Source organism: Macaca nemestrina, chromosome 3, assembly GCF_043159975.1.
Source record: "Macaca nemestrina isolate mMacNem1 chromosome 3, mMacNem.hap1, whole genome shotgun sequence".
Classification (NCBI taxonomy): Eukaryota; Metazoa; Chordata; class Mammalia; order Primates; family Cercopithecidae; genus Macaca; species Macaca nemestrina.
In genome coordinates this window covers 41,543,192-41,565,680 of record NC_092127.1, presented here as the reverse complement: position 1 = coordinate 41,565,680, position 22,489 = coordinate 41,543,192, and the positions used below count along the sequence as shown (strand labels likewise).

At 38.5% G+C, this 22,489-nt stretch overlaps 1 protein-coding gene across 3 annotated transcripts in view; it reads right to left on the bottom strand.

Moving 5' to 3' along the window:
* The window catches only part of LOC105463453 (nuclear receptor subfamily 3 group C member 2), a 365,650-nt gene that overhangs the window by 73,783 nt on the left and 269,378 nt on the right, over positions 1-22,489 (bottom strand). For all 3 annotated transcript variants that reach the window (XM_011710526.3, XM_011710525.2, XM_011710529.2), the window contains exons 5-6: positions 5,075-5,425; positions 2,521-2,665 (exon numbers count right to left, since the gene is read on the bottom strand). In XM_011710526.3, coding sequence (XP_011708828.2) covers positions 2,521-2,665; positions 5,075-5,425 — 496 coding nt within the window. The remainder of the gene's footprint in view (positions 1-2,520; positions 2,666-5,074; positions 5,426-22,489) is intronic.

Here is a 22,489-nt window from a genome sequence, read left to right as displayed (position 1 = left end):
TGTGGAAAAAGAGTGTGGTGTCTCCTTAAAAAGTTAAACACAGAGGTACCATATGCCCAGGGATTCCAATTCTAGGTACCGAAATAACTGAAAGCAGCATCTCAAAGATATATTTGTATACCCATATTCAGTGCAACGTTATTCATAACAGTCAAAGGTGGAAACAACCAAAGTGCCCATTAACAGATGATTGGATAAAATATTTGCTGTAGTCATGTTCTATAAAGTCACAGCAGCAAACACTGAATTAGCAAATGTACAACTATCCGTCCTATAGGGGAAGTCTGGGGTAATGGTCCTTACAACCTCTGGTCACATTTCATCAACTGATCTATACCTAATTTTGTTTCATATGTATTTCTGTTTAAAGACATCTTACTTAACATATATTCCTGGTTTGTTAACATTGAACTACAGCCAGCAGAACCATAACTTATGCTTCAGTAATGATTATCTGATACACCTATTTTCTCTGTGAGGCACATCATAGCTTTCTTGAGCTGAACAACACTAGCTAGCCCTTCAGTACTACGTCTAGCGGCCAGCCATCTTAAACGGTGAAATCACCAAAAGGCATAAAAATGCAAAACATGTGGCACTAACTAGACTGTGAAAAGGATGAGTGTATAGCATGAAAGCTGAAACAAGATGCTGGAGTGGCCGCTTGTGTGAGCTCAGCTGCAATGTGCTCTCTTGGCAACTCAAATTCCTTGTTGCTCTGCATTTGTCTGTGAATGACCGTGAAAATCCTGTGAGTATTGACTTTGAGATTATAAATAAATGCATTCAGTAAGCAAATAATAGTTGCAAAAAAATGCAACTACAGAATCCACTAATGAGGACTGACTTGATATACCTATGTTGGAATATTATTCTGCCATAAAAAGGAATGGAATTCTGAAACATACTAAATATGGATGAACATTGAAAACATTAGGCTAAGCGAAATGAGCCAGGCACAAAAGGACAAATATTGTATGATTCCACTTACATTAAATATACAGAATAGGCAAATTCATAGACTAGAGGTTACCAGAGGTTTATGGGAGGGGATAATGGGGACTGATTGTTGAATGGGTTTAGAGTTTGTTTGGGATGATGAAAAAGTATTGGATACAGATAGTGGTGATGGTTGCACAACAATGTGAATGTAATTAATGCTACTGAGTTGTATGCTTAAAAATGAAAAATTTTATGTTATATGCATTTTATGACAAAAATTAATAGATGTATTAATAAGATTAAATGGGTTGTTTTAATCTTCTGTTAAAATCAAATGTTGAAACACTGATGGCATTAATAGAGATTCCTATTTACTCACATGTCCTTTTAAAAGAAGAACCCTCTTTAATATGTTTTTCCTTCTGGTTTATAGAACATATTTTAAAACGGGCTTACTATTCAATAATATCAGTTGATTATTGAGGAATACAAGTTAATTAAATTGTGCATGTCAGTTGTTTGGCTTTACTTCGTGCTTTTGGTGAAAACTGATGCAGTACTAGAATTATTCTTTTTGATAAATTGCCAAAAGAAGGCCACCTCGAGAACCAACAACTGATGTTTCTAATTTATGTTTGGAATAAAATTGTCTTTGCAGTATATCACATGTGGGCAAACTGGTCCTCTTAGGTAAATTACTACTGGTACTATTGTGGTATGTTGGCATTATCTGTCTCTACTTTTCATCTTTTGCATTACTTTTCTTGCTTTTATCACCAACCTATTTCTCATCTGCCTCCCCTACTGAAACCCCTATTTTTCTATCGCTAGAGAGAGCCATCTGTTAGACTATGGCTGTAGTTACTATCATAATTCAAATATTCCCTTTTAAGTATTTCTTGACCCAACAATTACAAAGAAGCACTGCTAGATATAAACATAAATAAAATGTGCTAATGAGGAATGCAAACAGTATTAAAACGTAAACTTAAAATAGGAAGGAATCTGTGGCCAAAGAAAAACCGATTACAATTCTTTCAGTCTTTAAAATGCATCATAAAACTAAAAATGTTTTGCTACAGAATAACAGTTTGGCTTCTTTTATGATGGCAAAGAAGGGTAATTACGATTGTCATGAAAACACATTGAGCAGCTGTATACTGTTAACAAAAGAACCATTATATGATGCTCGTAAAAGCTGGCACTTTATACATTCACATTTCCTAGAAATTAGATCGTCTTCCCAATTGGAGTCGATACCAAAAGAGACTGTTTTCTATTAACTGTGGCTTTGTACCAGTCAATTTTCAGAGCCAACTGGATCATCTTTCTTTTGGGATATATCCCACATATTATTATGTGGAATTTATATAAACTGATTTATATATACTCAGAAGTGTACAGTGTAATGTTGCAAAGAGTAATTTTTAAGTTCCTAGAGATCTGTAAATTTTTAACGTTAAAAAATGCCAGTTCAGTAGATTCTTTCACCAACGTATACCTGTTTAGAAATTATTGAAAGAAAGCATAATGAATAACTGCAGTTTATTTTATGAAGGCTAATTAATAGGTACTTACTCATTAAAGACTAGGTCTGGTGCAAAATAGAGAAATTGGCTGTTCGTATGTTTGTACGATCTCCAGCTCAAGGCAAATGATGATAGACACATCCAAGAATACTGGATTAGGGTAATTTGGTCCTCAAGAGGCAAGTTTTTAAATCCTGAAGAACAAAACAATTAATCACAGAAATACACTTAGCATTTAAGTACATTCCAGGAAGATGCTTCTTAAGTCAGCCCCAAACAGCCACCTTTCTTCCACTTTTCTCTTCCCTAATAGACTCAGATCAATTCAACAGTCATTTACGGAGCTCCTACCACAGGCCCAGTCCTGTTCCACATTTCACTTTAAATTCATCCTAAATTCCAGATGGGGTAAACCGCCAGGGCAAACTAAAATTGCAAAGTTCAGTGAGTTTCAGTATTTCAGTATGGATGACAGCCTAAAACCCTTGGTTAGATTGAGAGAATTTGTATTAACCTGCAAAACTTGCTTTGTCCCACCCACAATTAATAACACTAAAATAAGGGGTAATCTAATAACTGTCAACCCCTCTGTGTCTGCAATAATGGTGGGAGATTTCATTCTTCATGAATTTGTGGTGCTTAAAAAATGAGCATGTGGTGCCTCCTATGGTCCAGGTTAATATCAGACTTTGATAAAGTTCTATGGTAGAACATGTTTCCTTGGCACCTGTCCTCCTTGCCTGACAGACTCAAGCTCTTCTTTTGTTCTTTTATTTATTTATTTTTTAAGATGCAGTCTCACTCTGTCGCCCAGGCTGGAGTGCAGTGGCATGATATTGGCTCACTGCAACCCAGGTTTCAAGCGATTCTCCTGCCTCAGGCTCACAAGTAGCTGGGGTTACAGGTGCCTGCCAGGACGCCCAACTAAATTCTGTATATATATATATTTTTTTGAGATGGAGTGTCGCTCTGTCGCCCAGGCTGGAGTGCAGTGGCACGATCTCGGCTCATTGCAAGCTCCACCTCCCAGGTTCACGCCATTCTCCTGCCTCAGCCTCCCGAGTAGTATTTTTAGTAGAGATGGTTTTCACGATGGTGGCAAGGCTGGTCTTGAATTCCTGACCTCAAGTGATCTGCCTGCCTCGGCCTCCCAAAGTGCTGGGATGACAGGCATGGGCCATTGTACCGGGCCTTCTTTTGTTGTTTTATTACTGCCCTGTCTCCAGGGGCATCATGTTATTTTTCTGCCTGTGGAGTTGCACTGGGTAAGCTCCTCTTCAAAGAATCAGTCAGTGGAGCTTTCCCCAACTGTTACAGCTGCTGTCTGACCACAGGTAATCTAAGAAACTGCTTTAGATTAATAAACTGGGACAATGGAATGGCAATTTCTAAGTGATGTTTCTGTAGATTTAGAGGGGCCTTATCAATTAAATCTCATGAAACAAAAAAAATGACTAAAATAGGAATTCCAGGGATAATTTAAAGGGTGCTAGGGGCAAGGTGATTTTTTTTCAGACAGAAGAGTCATTCCAGGTCTCTGACAACTTACTTGCTAGGCCTTGGCTTACTTGGTCTATGCTTAGATTAACATTAGTTATGAGCTGCTAATAATGTGCTCACCTTGTGATTTCATGAACAGAATGTATTTTATCTTATTAATATTTTTGTATGACATTTTCCATTTTGATCAACATAAGAAGTGCATATGTCATTTTTTTTTAATTTTTAATTTTTATCTTATTTTTGAGGTAGAGTCTCACTCTGTTGCCCAGGCTGGAGTGCAGTGGTGGGATCTCGGTTCACTCACTGCAGCCTCTGCCGCCTGGGTTCAAGCGATTCTCCTGCCTCAGCCTCCTGAGTAGCTGGGATTACAGGCACCTGCCACCACGCAGGGCTAAATTTTTTATTTTTAGTAGAAACGGAGTTTCACTATCTTGGCCAGGCTGGTCTTGAACTCCTGACCTCGTGACCTTGAACTCCTGCCTCAGTGAGCCACCACCTTTGCCTTTCAAAGTGCTGGGATTACAGGCATGAGCCACTGCTCCCAGCTGTATCTGTCATTTCAACAATAAAATCCTTAATCCTGCATTCTCAGAAGAAATGTGCACATTAACCATATTTTTCCTATATACTTGATCAATTTGCTATCAATTACAAAACTCTGATATCAGGATTTCATAGAAAGCTAACTCCTGCCGGGCGCGGTGGCTCACGCTTGTAATCCCAGCACTTTGGGAGGCCGAGGCAGGTGGATCACCTGAGGTCGGGAGTTCAAGACCAGCCTGACCAACATGGAGAAACCCCGTCTCTACTAAAAATACAAAATTAGCCGGGGTGGTGGCACATGCCTGTAATCCCAGCTACTCGGGAGGCTGAGGCAGGAGAATCGCTTGAACCCGGGAGGCGGAGGTTGTGGTGAGCCGAGATAGCGCCATTGCACTCCAGCCTGGGCAAAAAGAGCGAAACTCTGTCTCAAAAAAAAAAAAAAAAAAAAAAAAAAAAAAAAAAAAAAAGACTCCTACTGCATGCTTGGAGATGGCGAAGTCAGTTGCCCAGACTTGTTAAATTCAGGATGCAGCACGTGAAAGGAGAGGCAATCCTACCTGGAAGTACCTTTGCCCACTTCACGACTTGGATCATCTGTTTGCCTGCTAAGCGGTTGAGCGTGGAGAGCAGATTTTCGGCCGTATCTGGTTTTGAGCTGTCATAGCCTGCATACACAATTTCGGGTTCAATGTTTTCAAGGACCATAACGGGGGAAGGTGTGAGTGCTCGTGAGATGGTGGAGAGCTGAGGAACCAGTGCTGTGTTGACGGAGGGTTCTTTTGCAGGAGCGATGTACGTTGTCCCTTCCTCTGGGCTTTGCGGGGGTGGGGGTGGGGGTGGGGGCTGCTGCTGCTGTGGCTGCTCCTCGTGAATCCCTTTTAACTTTCCCAACTTCTTTGACTTTCGTGCTATAAGAAACCGTAAATGATAAGGCCTAATTAAAATTATGTTTGAAATATACTGACTCACATCGCTTAAAGCACAGTTTTCCTCTAAATAGGTCTTGTTATGTCAATGGGAACATGATCGTTTATTCCACTAAGAGAAAATGTATAAAGCCCAATTATTATTACTTACTACGGGTATTAGGATAACAAATTCCTTCCTTCTTTCATTCATTTTACAAGTCTTCACTGCCTGTCTCCTGTAAGAGACTGCATAAGCGGCATACATACCCAGCTAATATGTTCAGCATAACCAAGCCTCACCCTGTCCTCAACAAGTGTTCAGCCTAGTGGCGGAGGAGTTAAGAAATGTACCACCACTGTACCGCAGTGCAGGTAGAGATGGGAACCATGATAAAAACGAAAATGGCTAAAATTTACTGAATGCTTAACTAACACCAGGCACTGTTCTAAATGTTTTATATAAATTAACCAATTTAATACTTTAATGAGTAGATCTATTATGATTCTCATTGTAGAATAAGGAAACAGAGACCAGAAAGTTTAAGAAATATAAGATCACATATCTTGTATATCTGAAAGAGAGTTTAAAGGAAGGGTAAATTACTTCATATGCGAATATGATGGAGGTGGTGGGGGATGTAGGAAAGTTGGGAGGTAGATGGGTAGATGGATAGATAATTGGGAAGACGGATGAATGAGAGAACGGGTTAAAAAAAAAAAGTTCCGAAGCACCAAACTGAGCTTAGGTATGTGAGAATTACTTATATTACAAATGTAACATTTCAATTTATTTAAAAATTCTTGAAGAAAACAGACACGTTCTACTTAATCCTAACAGTCATGAGAACTTACAGGACACAAATTTAACATAGAATAGGACTATGTTATACCAATTAACTTGATTTAAAAATAGAGTAATTTGTGTTTACAATTATAGCCACTAATATCACATTCATCACAGAAAATCTTACAATTCAGATAAAAGATAAGCCATCAAACAACAAAAGCTATATTAAATATTGAAACCAGGCTTAAAAGATGAATAAGACAAACTACTGTCTTTAAGAAGTTTAATATTAACAAAAATTTTAAACTTCAATAATTATAGACTGTCTCTTTAATAAAAGATTTGAGGCACAGACATCTGATTTTTAGAACTGTTTATCAAGGAAAAACAGATGTATCATATTCACGTATGTTAATGGAAGATGCTGCCCAGGCACTAGTAACAGGCACTACTAACCCAGATACTTCTGATGAATGGATGAGTGGGCAAATGAAAAATACTCAGCAAAGTGCCTCAAAAACTAGACAAAACAGAAAAGAACCAAGCACCCAGGTAATCTAAAAACACAGTCAACTGATGACTCTATCAGAGCTTAAGAAAATCTTCAATAGCATTAATCTGTCTTTTGGGCAATTAGATAAACTCTCCTCTAAGTCTCAACTGATTCATCTGAAAAATGGGCATGACCAAGTTTCCCTCTCTTATCTCTCAGAGAACTAAATGGGTATGACAAATAAAAACATGTTGGAAATTATTATTAACATCTGAAATAATATGTCAATGTCACTTCCATTCTTCCCCCATAATTTTGTAAGCATTAAAAATATTCCAGCACATTAAAATGTTCTCATCCTTTATAGGACCACATCTGATGATAACCATAATTTAATTGACTAGAAACAGCCAAGGGTGATATTTTCAAATTTTATTGAAAGTGATATTTGCTTGTAAATTAATGATAAAATTCATATTGCTTTAGGCTTTCAGTCTACAATGCTGTGCTTATTCTCACGGCTGATTTAAGGTCAATGATAGGAAATATCGCGAAGAATACTTAATATATTCTCCAGCACTTACACACAAGGCTGTGGTCTGTAGCATAAACCTAGGGAGAGGATTATCGACATCACATTTAGCATTTCAGGTACTTTTAAGTTTATACTGTGATTTTGTGAACATATGTAGGACACTTGAAATTGACTAATAATCCATATTTACTCCAAGAGTTCAAGGTAATAAATATCTCCAGTGTATCTTTGGCCATGTGTATCTACCCAATATATTTTCTAAAAGGACCAAAAATATGGTTACTTAATTATATTTATATCAAAGTAATGTTTCTAAAATGCTTGAATATTTTATACTGTTATAATACATTTAAGCTCTTCAAAGTGGGTAATAATGTCTTATGTATCCCTATGACATCATATCACTTCCCATGATGCTTATGGGTACCCAATAAAAATGTTTGTTGAATAAATTTACCTTATTTTCAAATTTTAATAAACGTTAACAAACTATTACATATATAAAGTATTAGTTTACTTCCCTGTGGGAAATGTGGGCAAGCTTCTGAGATTTTATGATAAAATTTCTGAATTGTTAATTACTATTCCTTTTCAAAATTTCTACTGTGTAATGACCCATTTGTGGAATTATTACTCTTAAAATACTGTATCTAAGCTAAATATATTTAGCATTTCACGTTCCAAGCACAGTTCAAAAGAGCTTTAACTTGTTTTCAGCATTCCAATGCTCACCATGACCCAATGAGAGGCACTATTTTCATTTTTCAGGTGAAAAAACTGAAACACAGAGATTAAATACTTTTTCATATTGCAGAGCTAGTAAATACCAGGGTGAGATTTGAATCCAGCTATGGCTCAGAATTCACGCTCTTAACCTCCATGCTACATGCAGTCTCTCTTCCAAACCTTTTCTCTTTATCTAATTTGTTTAATTTTTATACTTTAAGATTAGCTAGCATAAGCTTCAAATCCAAGTGTATAATTAAGATGTTTGCTAATTACACAGGAACACTGTTGGCTGAAGATACTTAAGGAACATGTTTCTATTATCCAAAAGCATCATTGAGCATACATTTGGGAACTTAACCACTGTTTAGCACCTTACTAAATCAATATTGACTTAATGGCCATTGTGCTTTGTGATCTCATGTTCCTAGGTGGCCAGACCCAAACACCATTTTCTCCACTGCCAGCAACAGTAGCTGTGTGTGTGTCTGTGTGTGTGCACGTGCAGTATACATTAATGTGACTGTAAATGTCTCCCAGTCCCAATTAAACTCACATAAAAGAGGAGTTTCACTTGTTCTACCTGGATGTTATAATAACTAGCACGGGTTTAGTTGCTGCCCTCAGGTACCTAGTCCTTAATTACTAGTAACATTTTGGCAGCCTGTCTTTCCTGGCACTGCTGGGAGACAACTCCTTAGATTCTCGTGAATTGTTCCCTGAGGAACTGGCATTGCGGAGGCCCTGCTTCCTATCCTGACCAACCTGCAAAAGAGCAGGCAGAGCACATCTTGGTGGGACTCTATTAAAGCTGAAAGATTTCTAATGAGATCTCAACATTCACAAGAGCTTTGAAACATGACATGGCAAGATTTCCTCTTTTGCTTTGCTCCACCTCCTGAGGCTGGTATAACCTGACACATACCCTTTTGATAAGCCACCATTGTGGCCAAATGATGGCTGGCTAGGACTTTCACCATGTAAAGATTCTTTAGTCTTAGAAATGGTCATCAGGACAACTTTCCCCCTCTGGAGTATAGTAAAAGAGTGATATATAGTAGAATACGGAATCTTGTTCAATGACAGTATTTCATTAGAAAAAAATAAAGTGAGAATTCTGTCATTGCAGAAATGCTTCATGCCATGTCTCAAAATTTTAGGTCTTGGCAGTAAACATTAGAGAGGCTATATTGAGGTTGTATTAAAATACATATTTTTCTGTTCATAGGCCAAATGTAATTACTGCCCACGAAACAGTAACAGCATTCTCCCCCCTTGCCCCTACCACCCACTATCCTCTTTAACAGACCATTTCTCCCATCACCCTCATACATGGGGGCATGAATTTCAGCCCAATAACCCTAATTGTGCTTTCCTGTCTTCTTTATCTCTGTATCTGCATGACTTCTCTTTGCTTTTCTACTGCCAGAGGAGGAGTACTCTCAAAGATAGGGGGCAACTAAGTAATCTGGCCATGAAACCAAAGGAAGCAATGTCATCCTTCTACAGGCTTAACAGCTAATTTGCACTAATAGGGAAAAGATCATCTAAATCAATCCCAATGCAATAAACTCCAGTAGAACTGGGTCCTAGGGCAATAAAAAGCTTGTCAGTTGATTATAAGGAAGTAGCATTTCAATTGTTTATAAATACTCTTAGAGTGGTTAAGAAAGTTGAATACAAGTTGTTTTTTTAAAAGTGTCTCCAAATATTCTCAGATTAATCTATGTAATTTAACAAGTTAACATACATTATTGATTTTGTTGACATAGAAAACATGCACAGACATAGAAAACATGAGGCAAACACAAACTCAACCTTTGATCACTTTAAAAGATATTCCAAATGAGTGGGTATCCATATATTACACTTTTTTTTTTTTTTTTTTTGAGATGGAGTCTCACTCTGTCGCCCAGGCTGGAGTGCAGTGGCACTGTATTGGTTCACTGCAACCTCTGTCTCCTGGGTTCAAGCAATTCTCCTGCCTCAGCCTCCCGAGTAGATGGGATTACAGGTGCCCACCACCACACCCGGCTAATTTTTTAATATTTTTAGTAGAGACAGGGTTTTACCATGTTTGGCCAGGCTGGCCTCAAACTCCTGACCTCAGGTGATCAGCCCACCTCAGTCTCATATATAACATTTTAATGTGTGTGTAAAGCTATCCACAGATATGTGCATCTGTATCTATAATAAATATAACTTTGTTGCAATTGTTATATAATAAGTTTATTACTTAGCAAATAACTAATATCCACCCATTGTATAAGAAGTAACCAGTTTGTGAGCAATGTAATGCTGACTAACAAGATCTGAGCCCTGATAAGAGATTACAATCTTAGGGAAGTTGAATTGATACATAATAAAGTAATTAGGTTTATAAAACTGGATGTGATAAGTTTTGGGTCACTGGCGTTTACAATATATTTGGAGAGAAAGACAATGGCAGAGAGAAGTTGTTTTCTCTCTCCGTGGGATGGGCTCACACTATCCTGTCCCCTCTGTAGTAATTTCCACCAAGCCCTGGTTTGCTTTTGGTGTGAGGCAGATTACACTGAAGGTCTATGAGGACCAGGACACTTTGCTGTATGGGGATCCACCTGGAGTCAAGTGCCATTGACCCACCTAAGAGGATAATCCCTTAGGTCAGAAGCCAGAACTGGGCAGAGGGGCTCAAGGGAATCTGAGGGAGTCAGAATAGGGGTTCTCTGATTTTACGGAGACAATAACAAGTTTCTGGAAGATGATTCCCTATGACAGAAATATGATACCCTCCCTATTGGAGACAGACAGGAAGTCAGATAGGGACAAAGCTGGGAAGATGTTTCCAAGGTTCTTCTGGGCTAGACAGACGGTGAGCATGATTACTTTTATGGTATTTGTATTTTCTGTGGCTATATTCTTTTTGCTCCTCTAATATGTACATTTTTCGTCCCCCCTCCCCTTTTTAAAGCCAGTCAAACTCAGGAATGTGTGCACACAGAGGGGGTTTTCAAGGTGAGACGACATGTTGAGGTCTGGCCAGGCTGGGGACCTCATTAGATCAAGCAAGAACCTCAGGGGGAAAGGAAACTCAGAACATCAGAGAAATAGCTTCTGGCAATCATCTCTGGGCAATGGAGAAAGCTTCTGAAGCTTTCTTGTGCTCAAGGCCTGACTGGTTTTGAATGAAAACAAGACAGACCACCGCTGGACTGTGTGGCATGGGGCTGAGGCTGTCCTGTAATTCCGAAGTGCCCTCCGGCACCTCTTAGGAAGAACTGCAGCAGTGGTGAGGCAGAGAGGTGGCTGGTGCCTCCCTGCCGGGTGGATTGATTACGCATGACAACTCCTACTTGGGCCCTGTCACTGTTGGGCTGATATAGACCTTGAGGAGTATCAGAAGGGAGTAACAAAATGACAAATCCTCTACCCACAAAGCTCTGAACAAAACATGCTTCTGAAAGAAAAAAAGGTGGAAAAGACTGCGGTTGACTTATTCCAGAGTAGAGGATAAGGTCTATGAGAAGCCCAATTAACAGTTTCAAAAACTTAAAGAGACATTGGCTAAATCATGGGGAGCATCTACTTTCTATTTCCACTGAGGTCAAGATAAGATATGAAGGGTTTAAAGGGCAGAAGAAGGGATTTAGATTAGACATTAGGAGAATTTCCTCCCAGCATTCTGGAATGTGTTATGGAGAAAGCTTGGAATGTACTACTAGCAAGAACATGTACTATTCTTTTCTAAAAATTCTAAGATAATAGGTAGACAGGCATCCTGCTTGCCTGAGGGCAGTTCTGCCCTAAGGTAGAAGAAAGTGATTAAATGAGTTATTGAGATCTGGTGGCCCTACAATGCAAGTAAGTAAGACCCTCTGATGTACATTCCAGACTTATATTTGTCTGAAAGAAATCTCTCTGGTTCATACTTTTCTGAAAAACAGAAATAAATCCCTTATATTTATATGTGTGGTAAAAGATAATTTCAGAAATATGTTTCCAAAATATGCACAAAGGGCAAAGACTGTGATCTCAGAATGCCTGCTTGAGAGAATGTCCAGCACTATGGGAAAAAACCAAACACCTAACGTCCTCTGTGCTCTCTTCTTCGCTCTATCCCACCCCCACCCACCTTTTTAAAAAAGTAGTTTTGGTCGGGTGCAGTGGTTCATGCCCGTAATCCCAGCATTTTGGGAGGCCGAGGCAGGCAGATCAGGAGGTCAGGAGATCAAGACCATCCTGGCTAACACGGTGAAACCCCGTCTCTACTAAAAATACAAAAAATTAGCCGGGCCTGGTGGCGGGCACCTGTAGTCCCACCTACTCGGGAGGCTGAGGCAGGAGAATGGCATGAACCTGGGAGGCGGAGTTTGCAGTGAGCCAAGATCACGCCACTGCACTCCAGCCTGGCGACAGGGCAAGACTCCATCTCCAAAAAAAAAAAAAAAAAAAGAAAGAAAAAAGTACTTTCACCATTATAAAGCAAGCTGTTTGCTCAGTCCTACATGTAAAACACACTCTTTGGTTTCTTGTAATCTTGAGATTACATTATTTTATTAGTGGTGAAAATAGTAAAGAGCTATCATTAATTGAGAATCTGTATGTCAGGTACTAAGATAACAGCTTTTAGAAATATCCCATTCAATGTCTTCATAAGCACACTATGGGGTAGGTACTGTGTTATCACCATGTACAGAGGGGTAAAGTGACGTATGCAATAACTGTAAGTAGCATTAGAGGGAAGTGACTTATTGTAATGACATGAAACACTACAATAGAGAAATCCCATTACATTTGCAGACAACATCTAATGACATCTAATCAGAAGGTCAAAGGGGGTGAGAAGAGGATCGACAGCTAAAATGGTTTTTCTAAATTATCTCTAAGGTCACCACGGGATCACCTCTGTTGACAGAGATTAGTCTTTTAAGTAGGAGGCTTGTAACAACCTGTGCCAATACACAAGAGGTTTTCATTTTTAACTCCCCGGGCAGCACAGTCAACTTCTTCACACTGGAAGGCTATTTTACTGTTACACACAGCTCAGGCTTTTCGCTTTTGCTCCCTGTTATGACATTTTGATTCAATTGGAGGAGAATTTAACAATGCAGAAATCAATCTAGTCAGTCTGTATAAAAAATAGAACTTACTAAGGAAGGAACCTACTACTTCTTTTATTAAAAATAAAGTTCCTGAGCTCCGTTGCAACTGGTAAGTTCTTCAGACAAATATATCTTTATTTAGATGTAAATATCTAAATCAAATTTACATTCTTTAGAAAATAGAGTATCTGCTTTGTAAATTCCTATTCTTTGAGGATAACTATGCTGAAGATTGATGCATGTACATGTGTAAAACAAACAAGCAAAAAAGAAAACCTCTAAGTAGTTTTATAATACATTTAAAATAAGAAAAATAGCACTATGATAGCTGTAGTCCCACAGCAAATGGCCCCTCACTCAGTTAAAAAGTTAATTCTTTAACAGCTTCAAGGGCTGCCGTCTTGGCATATGTTTCAGCAGAGAATTTATTACATGAAACACGATCTCATTGAGCATGCAAGGTAAATAGACTCATTAAGAATGTTTTATGAAGAAACATTACTGTTCTAACAAGGTCACAGGGGTGAATAAGGTACGAGAAAGAGGCAAAAGGCAGTGACCTGGAAATGGACTACAGCGCTCAGCTTAGTTTACTAGGCCTTCCCAAGTTCTAGCATGATCTTCACTAGACTTGGGCTGAAAATAACTAGTTAAATGCTGGAATCTACAGTGGTAGAAAAGTCCCAGGAAGAGCCCTGTGCATACCTCCTCAAACTGTCAAGTCAACTCAAGCAGGGTCCATATTAAGCAAATATGATATACAAAAATAAGAGCTTACCAAACAGATAGATGAGGGGAATAGTTACAATAAGTAATAGTTTTCTAAAAAACAAAAATGTAAGCAAAAGATTCCTTCAATAAGTACTTAAAGAATATTTAAACTATAATACATGTACATTTGTTTGCACATTACTTTTTAGGGCTGTTTAAATTATTCTGTTCTTCCCCTAAACATTTGTTGCTACTTTAGTGCAGTGGTTTCCACATCTTGGTCCCTTGATTATACCCAGTGACTTGGAAGTACCCAAGACTTCTAAGACAGCTAAGGAAGTTGCCTAAATGTAATTTCAGAATTTTTTTTTATGATTAGTGTAATTTGTGTCCTAAAGAAATAAAAACTCTTAATGAGGAATAAAAAAATATACACACCAGGAGAGCAGTTTTATCTCCAATATTAATTTTCTTCAAAATATTTCTTCCCTCTTAGTTCAACAGTCTTTCTGTGAAATAAATTACTTATGGCTATATCATTATAATTTTAACTATTTCTTAAAGAACTATTACTTAACAACATATATTATCAAAAACCACCTTAATTATAATCAAATCATAAATAATCCTTTATATTATTTATATGAAAACAAAACTGAGTTTTACTCAAGAATACTAATGCTGCGATTATAACTGAATCATTAAAAACTATTAAAATTGCTTAGTAAGAAAAAGAACTGATGAGTCAGATAACCAAACAAAATAATAATCCTGTGAATTGATACAAAAATATTTTTCACAATTGCTTTACCAGTCTGTATTTCTGAGTTACTCTCTGTAATACACTAATACAGTATTTCTGTATTACTATCACTCTATTATTAAGAACATTTTACAAATGCAAGACAAAAGAAGCTAAGCAGAATTTTTAAACAATCTTCAAGTCAGAAACTAGTACTACTACAAAAAAGGATAAGCAGAGTAAGTACATATTAAGGACTTAACAGGATACCACGCAAGTTGGACGGCAAAATTAAACAGGCCCGAGGAAAGAGAAAGCAAACCTTGATAATTATTGCTTTTACGCATTTAAATATTACTCCACATTTTATTCCACTGATATTATCAAAATTAGTCTAAATTAAGAATTAATAGTAGCCAACGATGCATGTACTTCAAAAAAAGTTATTTTTCTAGGCTGGGATCTCTTCAGGATACAGACTGAATTGGTCTGCAAACTCCCAGATAAAGCAGAGCCAAACAAAATGGCCTTTTTTGAAGAAGTGATTGTCTTGCAGTTGCTCCTCCTGTTTGGATTCCAGCTTGTCTCTGCACACAGGGTTGGTATTGCAGCATCCTGAGGCACTTTGATGATGTCTTGTGCTGTCAGGTCTCAGGGCACTGCTGAGGACCTGGTGGTGAGCAGGGCCACGTCAGAGTGGCCAGAATGGGGGCAGACACACAGGCCTGCCCTGCCCTGCCCAGCTTTGTTTACAAGATTAACTTCTATTTTTTCATTTGGTATTCTGCCACAGTGTAAATTCCAGAGCTTTGGTGACTCTCTCAAAATCTAATTCTGCACAGCAGGCTGAACAAACGCCTCTTTAAAAGAATGTGCTTCCCATTTTAGTTTCAAAAGTATTCTTCGTATTTCTATCATTTAGTCATACCCTACCATCCTAAAGGAAAATGGTCCAAGAGAGAATTTAAGAAAGTTCTTAATACACAAGATAACCAGCTCACTGAAAATAAGCTTTTAATTTTTAGTGATTCCTTATAATCCGTATTTTCCATTCATATGAGATTGAACCATAGACTTGGATAGAAACAGTCAGCCGTTATCCATCAAAGCTATGAAGGACCCGTCCTGGGAGGACTTCCGGAAATTTTAATATGGGTAGTTCAGGAAGGGCAGCTGGGACATATCTGAAAGTTTTTTGGTGGGGAGATTGGGGGCTGTAATTCACATTTAAATCGCTATTAATTTTTAAAGTAACATCACATTGATAGTCCAGAAATTAAACAAAACAGTTTTCGTTTCTTCTCTCAAGTTGTTTACCACTTACTTGTTACTATTCTGCTTATGTTCTAATGGTAGGTTTCCCTTCATTTAAAACAAAGTCTGCTGCGTGTAGTGATTTTCACACTTGTATTCCTAGGCCCAAAGAATGATGGATCTTCAATGAATGATTTCACTGATGGCTTTGTTAGTGTAAGGACAAGCCTCTCCTGGTGTCACAAGGTGGTCATGGCTGTCACTCCAGTGAAGCTCTTGACTAGGATCGGCTCTTCGCTGCTGACTTGGAATTAGGCCAACCTCTTGCTATGATTTTAAAATGGGTGATGTGGTTCTAAGTCATGTACTATGTAAAACTCTATTCTTAACCCTCATAATAATTTCAACCTCCAAATTTAAATGGGACTAACAAAAGTCTATACAACCTTCCCTTTAGAGCATTTTTATCCTTTAGCGATTTTTTTCGGACCCACAGTTAAGATTAGACATTCTCTTTTATATTCAGATATTCTCCCTTTATAGATATGATCATAGAGGATAAAGATCATAACACCATGCCCAACATGATATGCTCTATACTCGTTTGTTCAGTTTCTGAGGTATTATGCTTAGAACTTATCTAAGTATTTTATTGCATGACACACAGTAGGCACTAAATAAGTGCTTACTGAACAAAGGGAAAGAAAGAGCAAATAAACAAATAAATGAATGCTTTGCTGACCCTCTATACCAGGTTACATTTCTTGATGTGATAACCACAGCCACCATTTTGGAAAGAGAGGATGTTAGGTTTCACCCCAGACCCCAATGAACTACACTAGTCTACGTAGAAAACAATTCCAGGCAAGGCTCAACCCAGCATTACGCTAATAACAAAAGTAGGTCAAGCAACCTCCAAGAAGCAAAACCAACTACAGGAGCAGAGGACCTGACAGTCCTGTGGCCAGGGGGACCAAATGTTGTTTTCTCTGACTGGGCAGCAAACAAGCAGGCAATCCTACCACTTCCAACCTTGAGCGAGTCTAAAGAGAGAGGAAACAGGGAGAAGCCAAAAAGAAAGGAGGCCTTTAGCTTCACAGAACCATACTCCAGAAACAGACTCCAGGAAAGAGGCAGTCTATATACTCAATCTTAGGGCCCAATAAACATCATTAAACGAGCCATGCAGCATGGGTTCCTTTTTGTGGGTGGAATGATGGAAAGTGTCTTTGACCTTGACCCTCCCTTCCTTATGGAAGGGGCAAGTGATGCAGAGAAAGACTAATTTCCCCCTGCCCCAAATGCCCATCAGCAAGTCAAGGTTTTAGTACCCAAACTGTGAGCACACCAAGAGAATGAGAGCCTTCTAGACCCAGAAAGGACCTCATAAAACACGCAGTTTAATCTGTTTTAAATGAGAGGAAATAAAGTTCCAGAAAGATGAACTGGCTTGCCAGGGTTCCAGCTGAAAGAGGTGGCATGTACACAGAGACCCACCATTTCAAGTTTAGTGGCCTGTTAGCAGTGTTAGCACCAGAACTGTTATGTAGAAGGGACTTAGAGAAATGTGAGAAAACACATTTGCTTCATAAGAATTTATTGATATTTACTTAGGATAGGTTGGAAGGCATTTGGTGAAAATTATGAGGGGAAGGCCAAAAACCTCTCCCAAGGCCATCCAACAACCACTGTAATATCTGTTTAATTTGGCATAAACACAAAACCATCCAAATGGAATTTCAGCTTTTTACAAAATAGTTTCTCCAGAATTACTGTGAGAAGCTACAAAGTTGGATGACAAAGTTATCCATGACCCTTGGTGGCCAGCTTGTTAGCGGATAGCCAGTGAGTTGTCGCAATTACCTGTGTAGGATGTGCCTATGTTTGGAATGTGCCTATGTTTGGTAATCACATACCAAAACTATGCCTTCATAAAGCACCCAGTAATTACCATGCACCACTCTAACTGTAAATTTCAAGGAGACACTAAAGAACTGTTGTAGACCTGATTATCAAAGCCCTGTGAATTGAAATCAATATACTATAACATATGAGTGTTAGATACAAGTTGAAGCCTCTGAAGGCAGGTCACTACGGTGGCATAAAATCAGTTTTTCTAAATACCAAGCAGCATTTGGATGAATAGATCTATGATGACCATATTGCCCTCACTGTACACGGCCTAAACTCATCTCTCTGGAAAGTTAATCTTTCATAACATTAACATCAGTTTGGTTAAGACATCACTTACATAAATTATTCTCAATATTATCAGCTGTTATAGTCCACATTTTTTTTTCACTTGGTTCCTATGCTTAAAAAGCTAAACAAAATTTTAATCTTGTATTTGCAGGGAGCTTCTATCAACCAACTTCTGAGAAACACATATAATATATTACAAAAAAGACTGAGAAAAGAAATTAGAAATCTGGGAAATGAACCTGGTAAGATACACTATGTAGCTACTTCAACAACTCATAAGGATCAAATATGATTTATGATTACATATATATAAAATCATATATATGAATATATATATATATTCATCTCTTTATCCTCAACTGTGCTTTAATTTACTTACTTCCCAAAGTGTAAATAACTACTAAAAGCTATGGATATTTTAAGGGCTTAATAAAAGTAATGGGATATAACTGAGAAGTTCAAACGACAAAAGATCTAAACAAAGATGAAACACATAAAGCCAAAGACTGAAAACAGAGATGGTCATACTGCTTCTCAAACTCTGGTCAATGGGTGAGCTTCCTTATGATCACCTCAGGGCTTACTCAAGATGCAGAATCTTGGGCTGCCCAAAGTACACATGGCAGAGTATCTACCAGTGGAGGCTGGGAGTCTTCATTTTTAACAAACTTCCCATGTGATTTTTTCCTGCACATTGGAATTGAGAAGTATCAACCGAAAGGTTCTGAATGAGATTACAGAAAACAGGAGAAAGAGAGAAACTGAGAAAAGATGATTTGTTAACAGGAGGGAAGAGCGGGAGGGAGGGAAAGAAGGACAGGTATTAAAAATTTGGTCTACACCACGGTTTCTCAACGTTATTGACATTTTGGGGTGGATAATTCTTTGTGTAGAAACGGTCCTGTGCATTGTACAGTGTTAGCAGCATTCCTGGCTCTCTACCCAAAAGATGCCAGTAGCAATCCACCAACCTCCAATTGTGACGATAAAAAATATTTCCAGAATTTGCCAAATGTCCCTTCCAGGGATAAAACCACCCCTGGTTGAGATTCACTAGTCTATACTAAGGAAGTTGTTAAAGCAAGAACAGTGAACTAGAAAGATCATGAAATCTCTTGGGTAAATAAAAAATGATCAAATGAAAACTAAAATAAGAAGCATGCTAATTCATTATGCTCCTAAAGTTAGTTTCCTTAATAGCAGAAGTCATAAACTGGAAAGTGAACTCAGCATAATAAAAACATTCATTTTCATCTTTCAACATTTAGCATATTTCACACAAACGTGCACTTCTGACACTGCTTGAAAAATTTTTTTTTTGAATCTGGCAATACCTGCAACAAATAGCTAGACCTGAAACTGGCCAGTCCCTTTGGCATGGCAACAAACAGCTCGACCTGGACTGGCCACTGCCCTTCGATGGAGCGTTCACTTCCTACCCCCATGCTTTATAGCTGGGTGGATTCTATTAAAAAATTCCATAAATATGTAATGGGTGTTGTAAGAGATTGGAATATGTTTTAAATGTATTTATTTAAAACTTACATTTAGTTTCCTAGATGCCAAAGTCTTAGTAGTAGGACCACACTTTTAAACTACAAACATAATTTACAAGCAACACAAGCACAGGTACACAGTCCACTAGAGAAATACCCAAAGTTTAGTGTAATCATAATATCAGGTTTATTATCACAAGACATGGCCAAGTAACGTGCCACACCCAAAGGGCGTATGTACTGACTGACAAGCACATATCCTGGATGTCATTACACTCATAAAAAAATGAGTAATGACTGGTTGATCTCAACACTCACATTCACATCAAAATTCAAACTGGGCTTCTACAACACGCTTCCTTACTAGCCATCCATTCAAAAGAATATTTGTTCCTGTGATAGAACAGGGCTTCCCCTAAATGCACACTTCCTTCAGCTGTGTTGCTGCTACTAGTCCCCAGGGTCAACTTCCTGCTGACACCACCTGGAGGTAAAAAGGTCCACACCCCTAGGTTTACAGTCTATGTCTCATCTTTGAAAGTTGCACCTCTTTACCTATCCTATGCCAATTTAAGTGTACAATTAAACATGATTGCAATGTGAAGGAATTTCCAGGTATGAGCTCTACAGAGTGACCCCAATTACGAGTGCAGCTTCACGCTCCTCAGTTATCTAGGCACACATTTTTCTCAGGGATGAATGCCTTATAGCAGTGGTTCCCAATCTTTTGGGCACCAGGGACTGGTTTTATGGAAGACATTTTTTCCTTGGACAGCAATGGGAAGGATGGTTTGGGATGAAACTGTTCCACCTCAGATCATCAGGCATTAGATTCTGATAAGGAACGCGCAACCCAGGTCCCTCGAATGTGCAGTTCACAATAGGGTTGATGCTCCTATGAGAATCTAATGTGGCTGCTGATCTGACAGAAGGTGGAGCTCGCCTACCACTCACCTCCTGCTGTGTGGCCCAGTTCCTAACAGGCCGTGGACCCAGTATTGCTGCCTTACAGGTCCAGCCTGATGATGCTCTCTTTTTTCAACTGGAAGGCTTCTCTATTTCCCAGAAGTGGAGCTGCACTACTGTCTTTGTGTTCATGGTCTTAAACATAGCACTGCTTATTTCCACTCTACTCAAGTGGCCACCCAGACAAGGGATTAGGCTTCCTGTCAATCTTGAAGTTCCTGGGAAGACAGGTGCTCCTCCCACCTGAAATCAGTACAGATCCTTGACTCTGACCTTGGATTACATGTATTCTAGAAACTATGGATTCCAATAATTTAGTTGGTAATCCCTGGGGGTTTACTCCACTAAGCTCCTCAACTAAACCTTTCACCTTAACCTACTCATCTTGGGTTTGCTTCACTCTTGGTTTTCTTTTCTTTCTATTACCTCTTATTCTTTGCTTTTTTACATTTGTTTTGGGGGCTCATTTATCCATCCTTTACTCTAGGTCAACTCATCCTAATTTTCTTTTACCTTAAACCTAATGAGGTTCAAAGTTCACTACAAACCATCAAACCAGGATTGAAATTCCTACCTTAACAGCAGCAACAGCTATCCCAACACCCCATTTTCTTCCATCCCGGTGACAAAAATTTCAGTTAAGTAAGCATAATCAAGAAGTTCAAACAGTACTTAGAATTCCTCGCCAAGGACTGAAGAGATATAAGCCTTTCCTGCAGTATATTATCATTTAAGAAGTTGCCAAATTATGCCATATAAGTCAACAATAAGGACCAATTTGGAAACTGCACTGTCCTGGTGCAGGGATGGAAAACACATTACACTAAAACTTTGTTAAAATACCATCGTTGGACTCTGTTACAGGACTAATTTTATAATGAAATCTTTTGTGTCTTTAATAACTGTATAGCCAAACCTTATCGTGATTATTATTTTTTGGCCAAACAGGCAAGGTTTAATGGCATGTTTATTCATTCATTCATTCATTCATTCATTCATTCAGTCATTCATTCACTCAATAAGCATCTAATGTGCTAAGTGCTCTGAAAAGAAAGACAAAAAAAAAGGACAACTCTGTTCTTGTAAGTTCAGACTATCTGGCAAGAAATAACCTATAAACAAATAATTATAATAAAAATGTGGTGAGTGCTATAATAAAGGCTTTGGAATCACAGAGAAGGTACTAATCAACTCCATCTAAGGAAGTCATTAAAAGCTTTATAGGAAAAGTCTTAATAAATTATAAACATATATAACACTGTAAAACTGTCTAAAAGGGAATGAAAGCTTTCCCCACTGTGTAAAGGTTGATTTCCGAGGAGTGCACTTAACCTGGAGGTGATGAGTTGGTTACAGAGATTTATTAGCACAGGGGAGGAACACGTAGGGGCCATTTCAGAACTGTGTTGACAAAGGCACAAACTAGCAAGAATACAGAGAGACTTCTTGGAAGAGAGGGATGGTGTCAGGGAGTAAGGACAGAGCGCGGAATGAGGTGGGTGACAGAGGGGCAACATGTTTTTGTTGGACATAGGTCATTACAGACTAGCATTGTGTTCACTGCTTTATGTTCAGTCATAGATTCCCATTTGTTTTTGAATTTCAAGCAACCTAAGGGAAGCTTCAGATTTTGTTTATTAAAAAAATAAGTCAAATGATTTGACAAAAACTGAGCTACTGGATATGAAAGCCTGCCTGGGAATGGGACAGTTACTGAGTCTCAGAGTAAATAAAGCAAATAAAGAAGAATAATGAAGACTTCACCTCCCAATCCCTGGGATCTGTCAATGTGCCACCTTACATGCCAAAAGGAACTCTGAATATTAAATCAAGGATTTGAAGATAGGGAAGTTATCCTGAATTGTCTGGGTGTGTGCCATGCCAATAAGGGTCCTTACTGGGGAAAGATGGAGGCAGGACCAGGAGAAAGGAGATGTGATGATGGAAACAGGGGTGTAAGTGATGCCTTTAATCTGGCTTTGAAGATAGAAGGGGCCATGAGCCAAAGAATGTGGGTAGCCTCTAGATATTGGAAAGGGTAAGCAAGTGAATTCTCTCACAGAGCTTC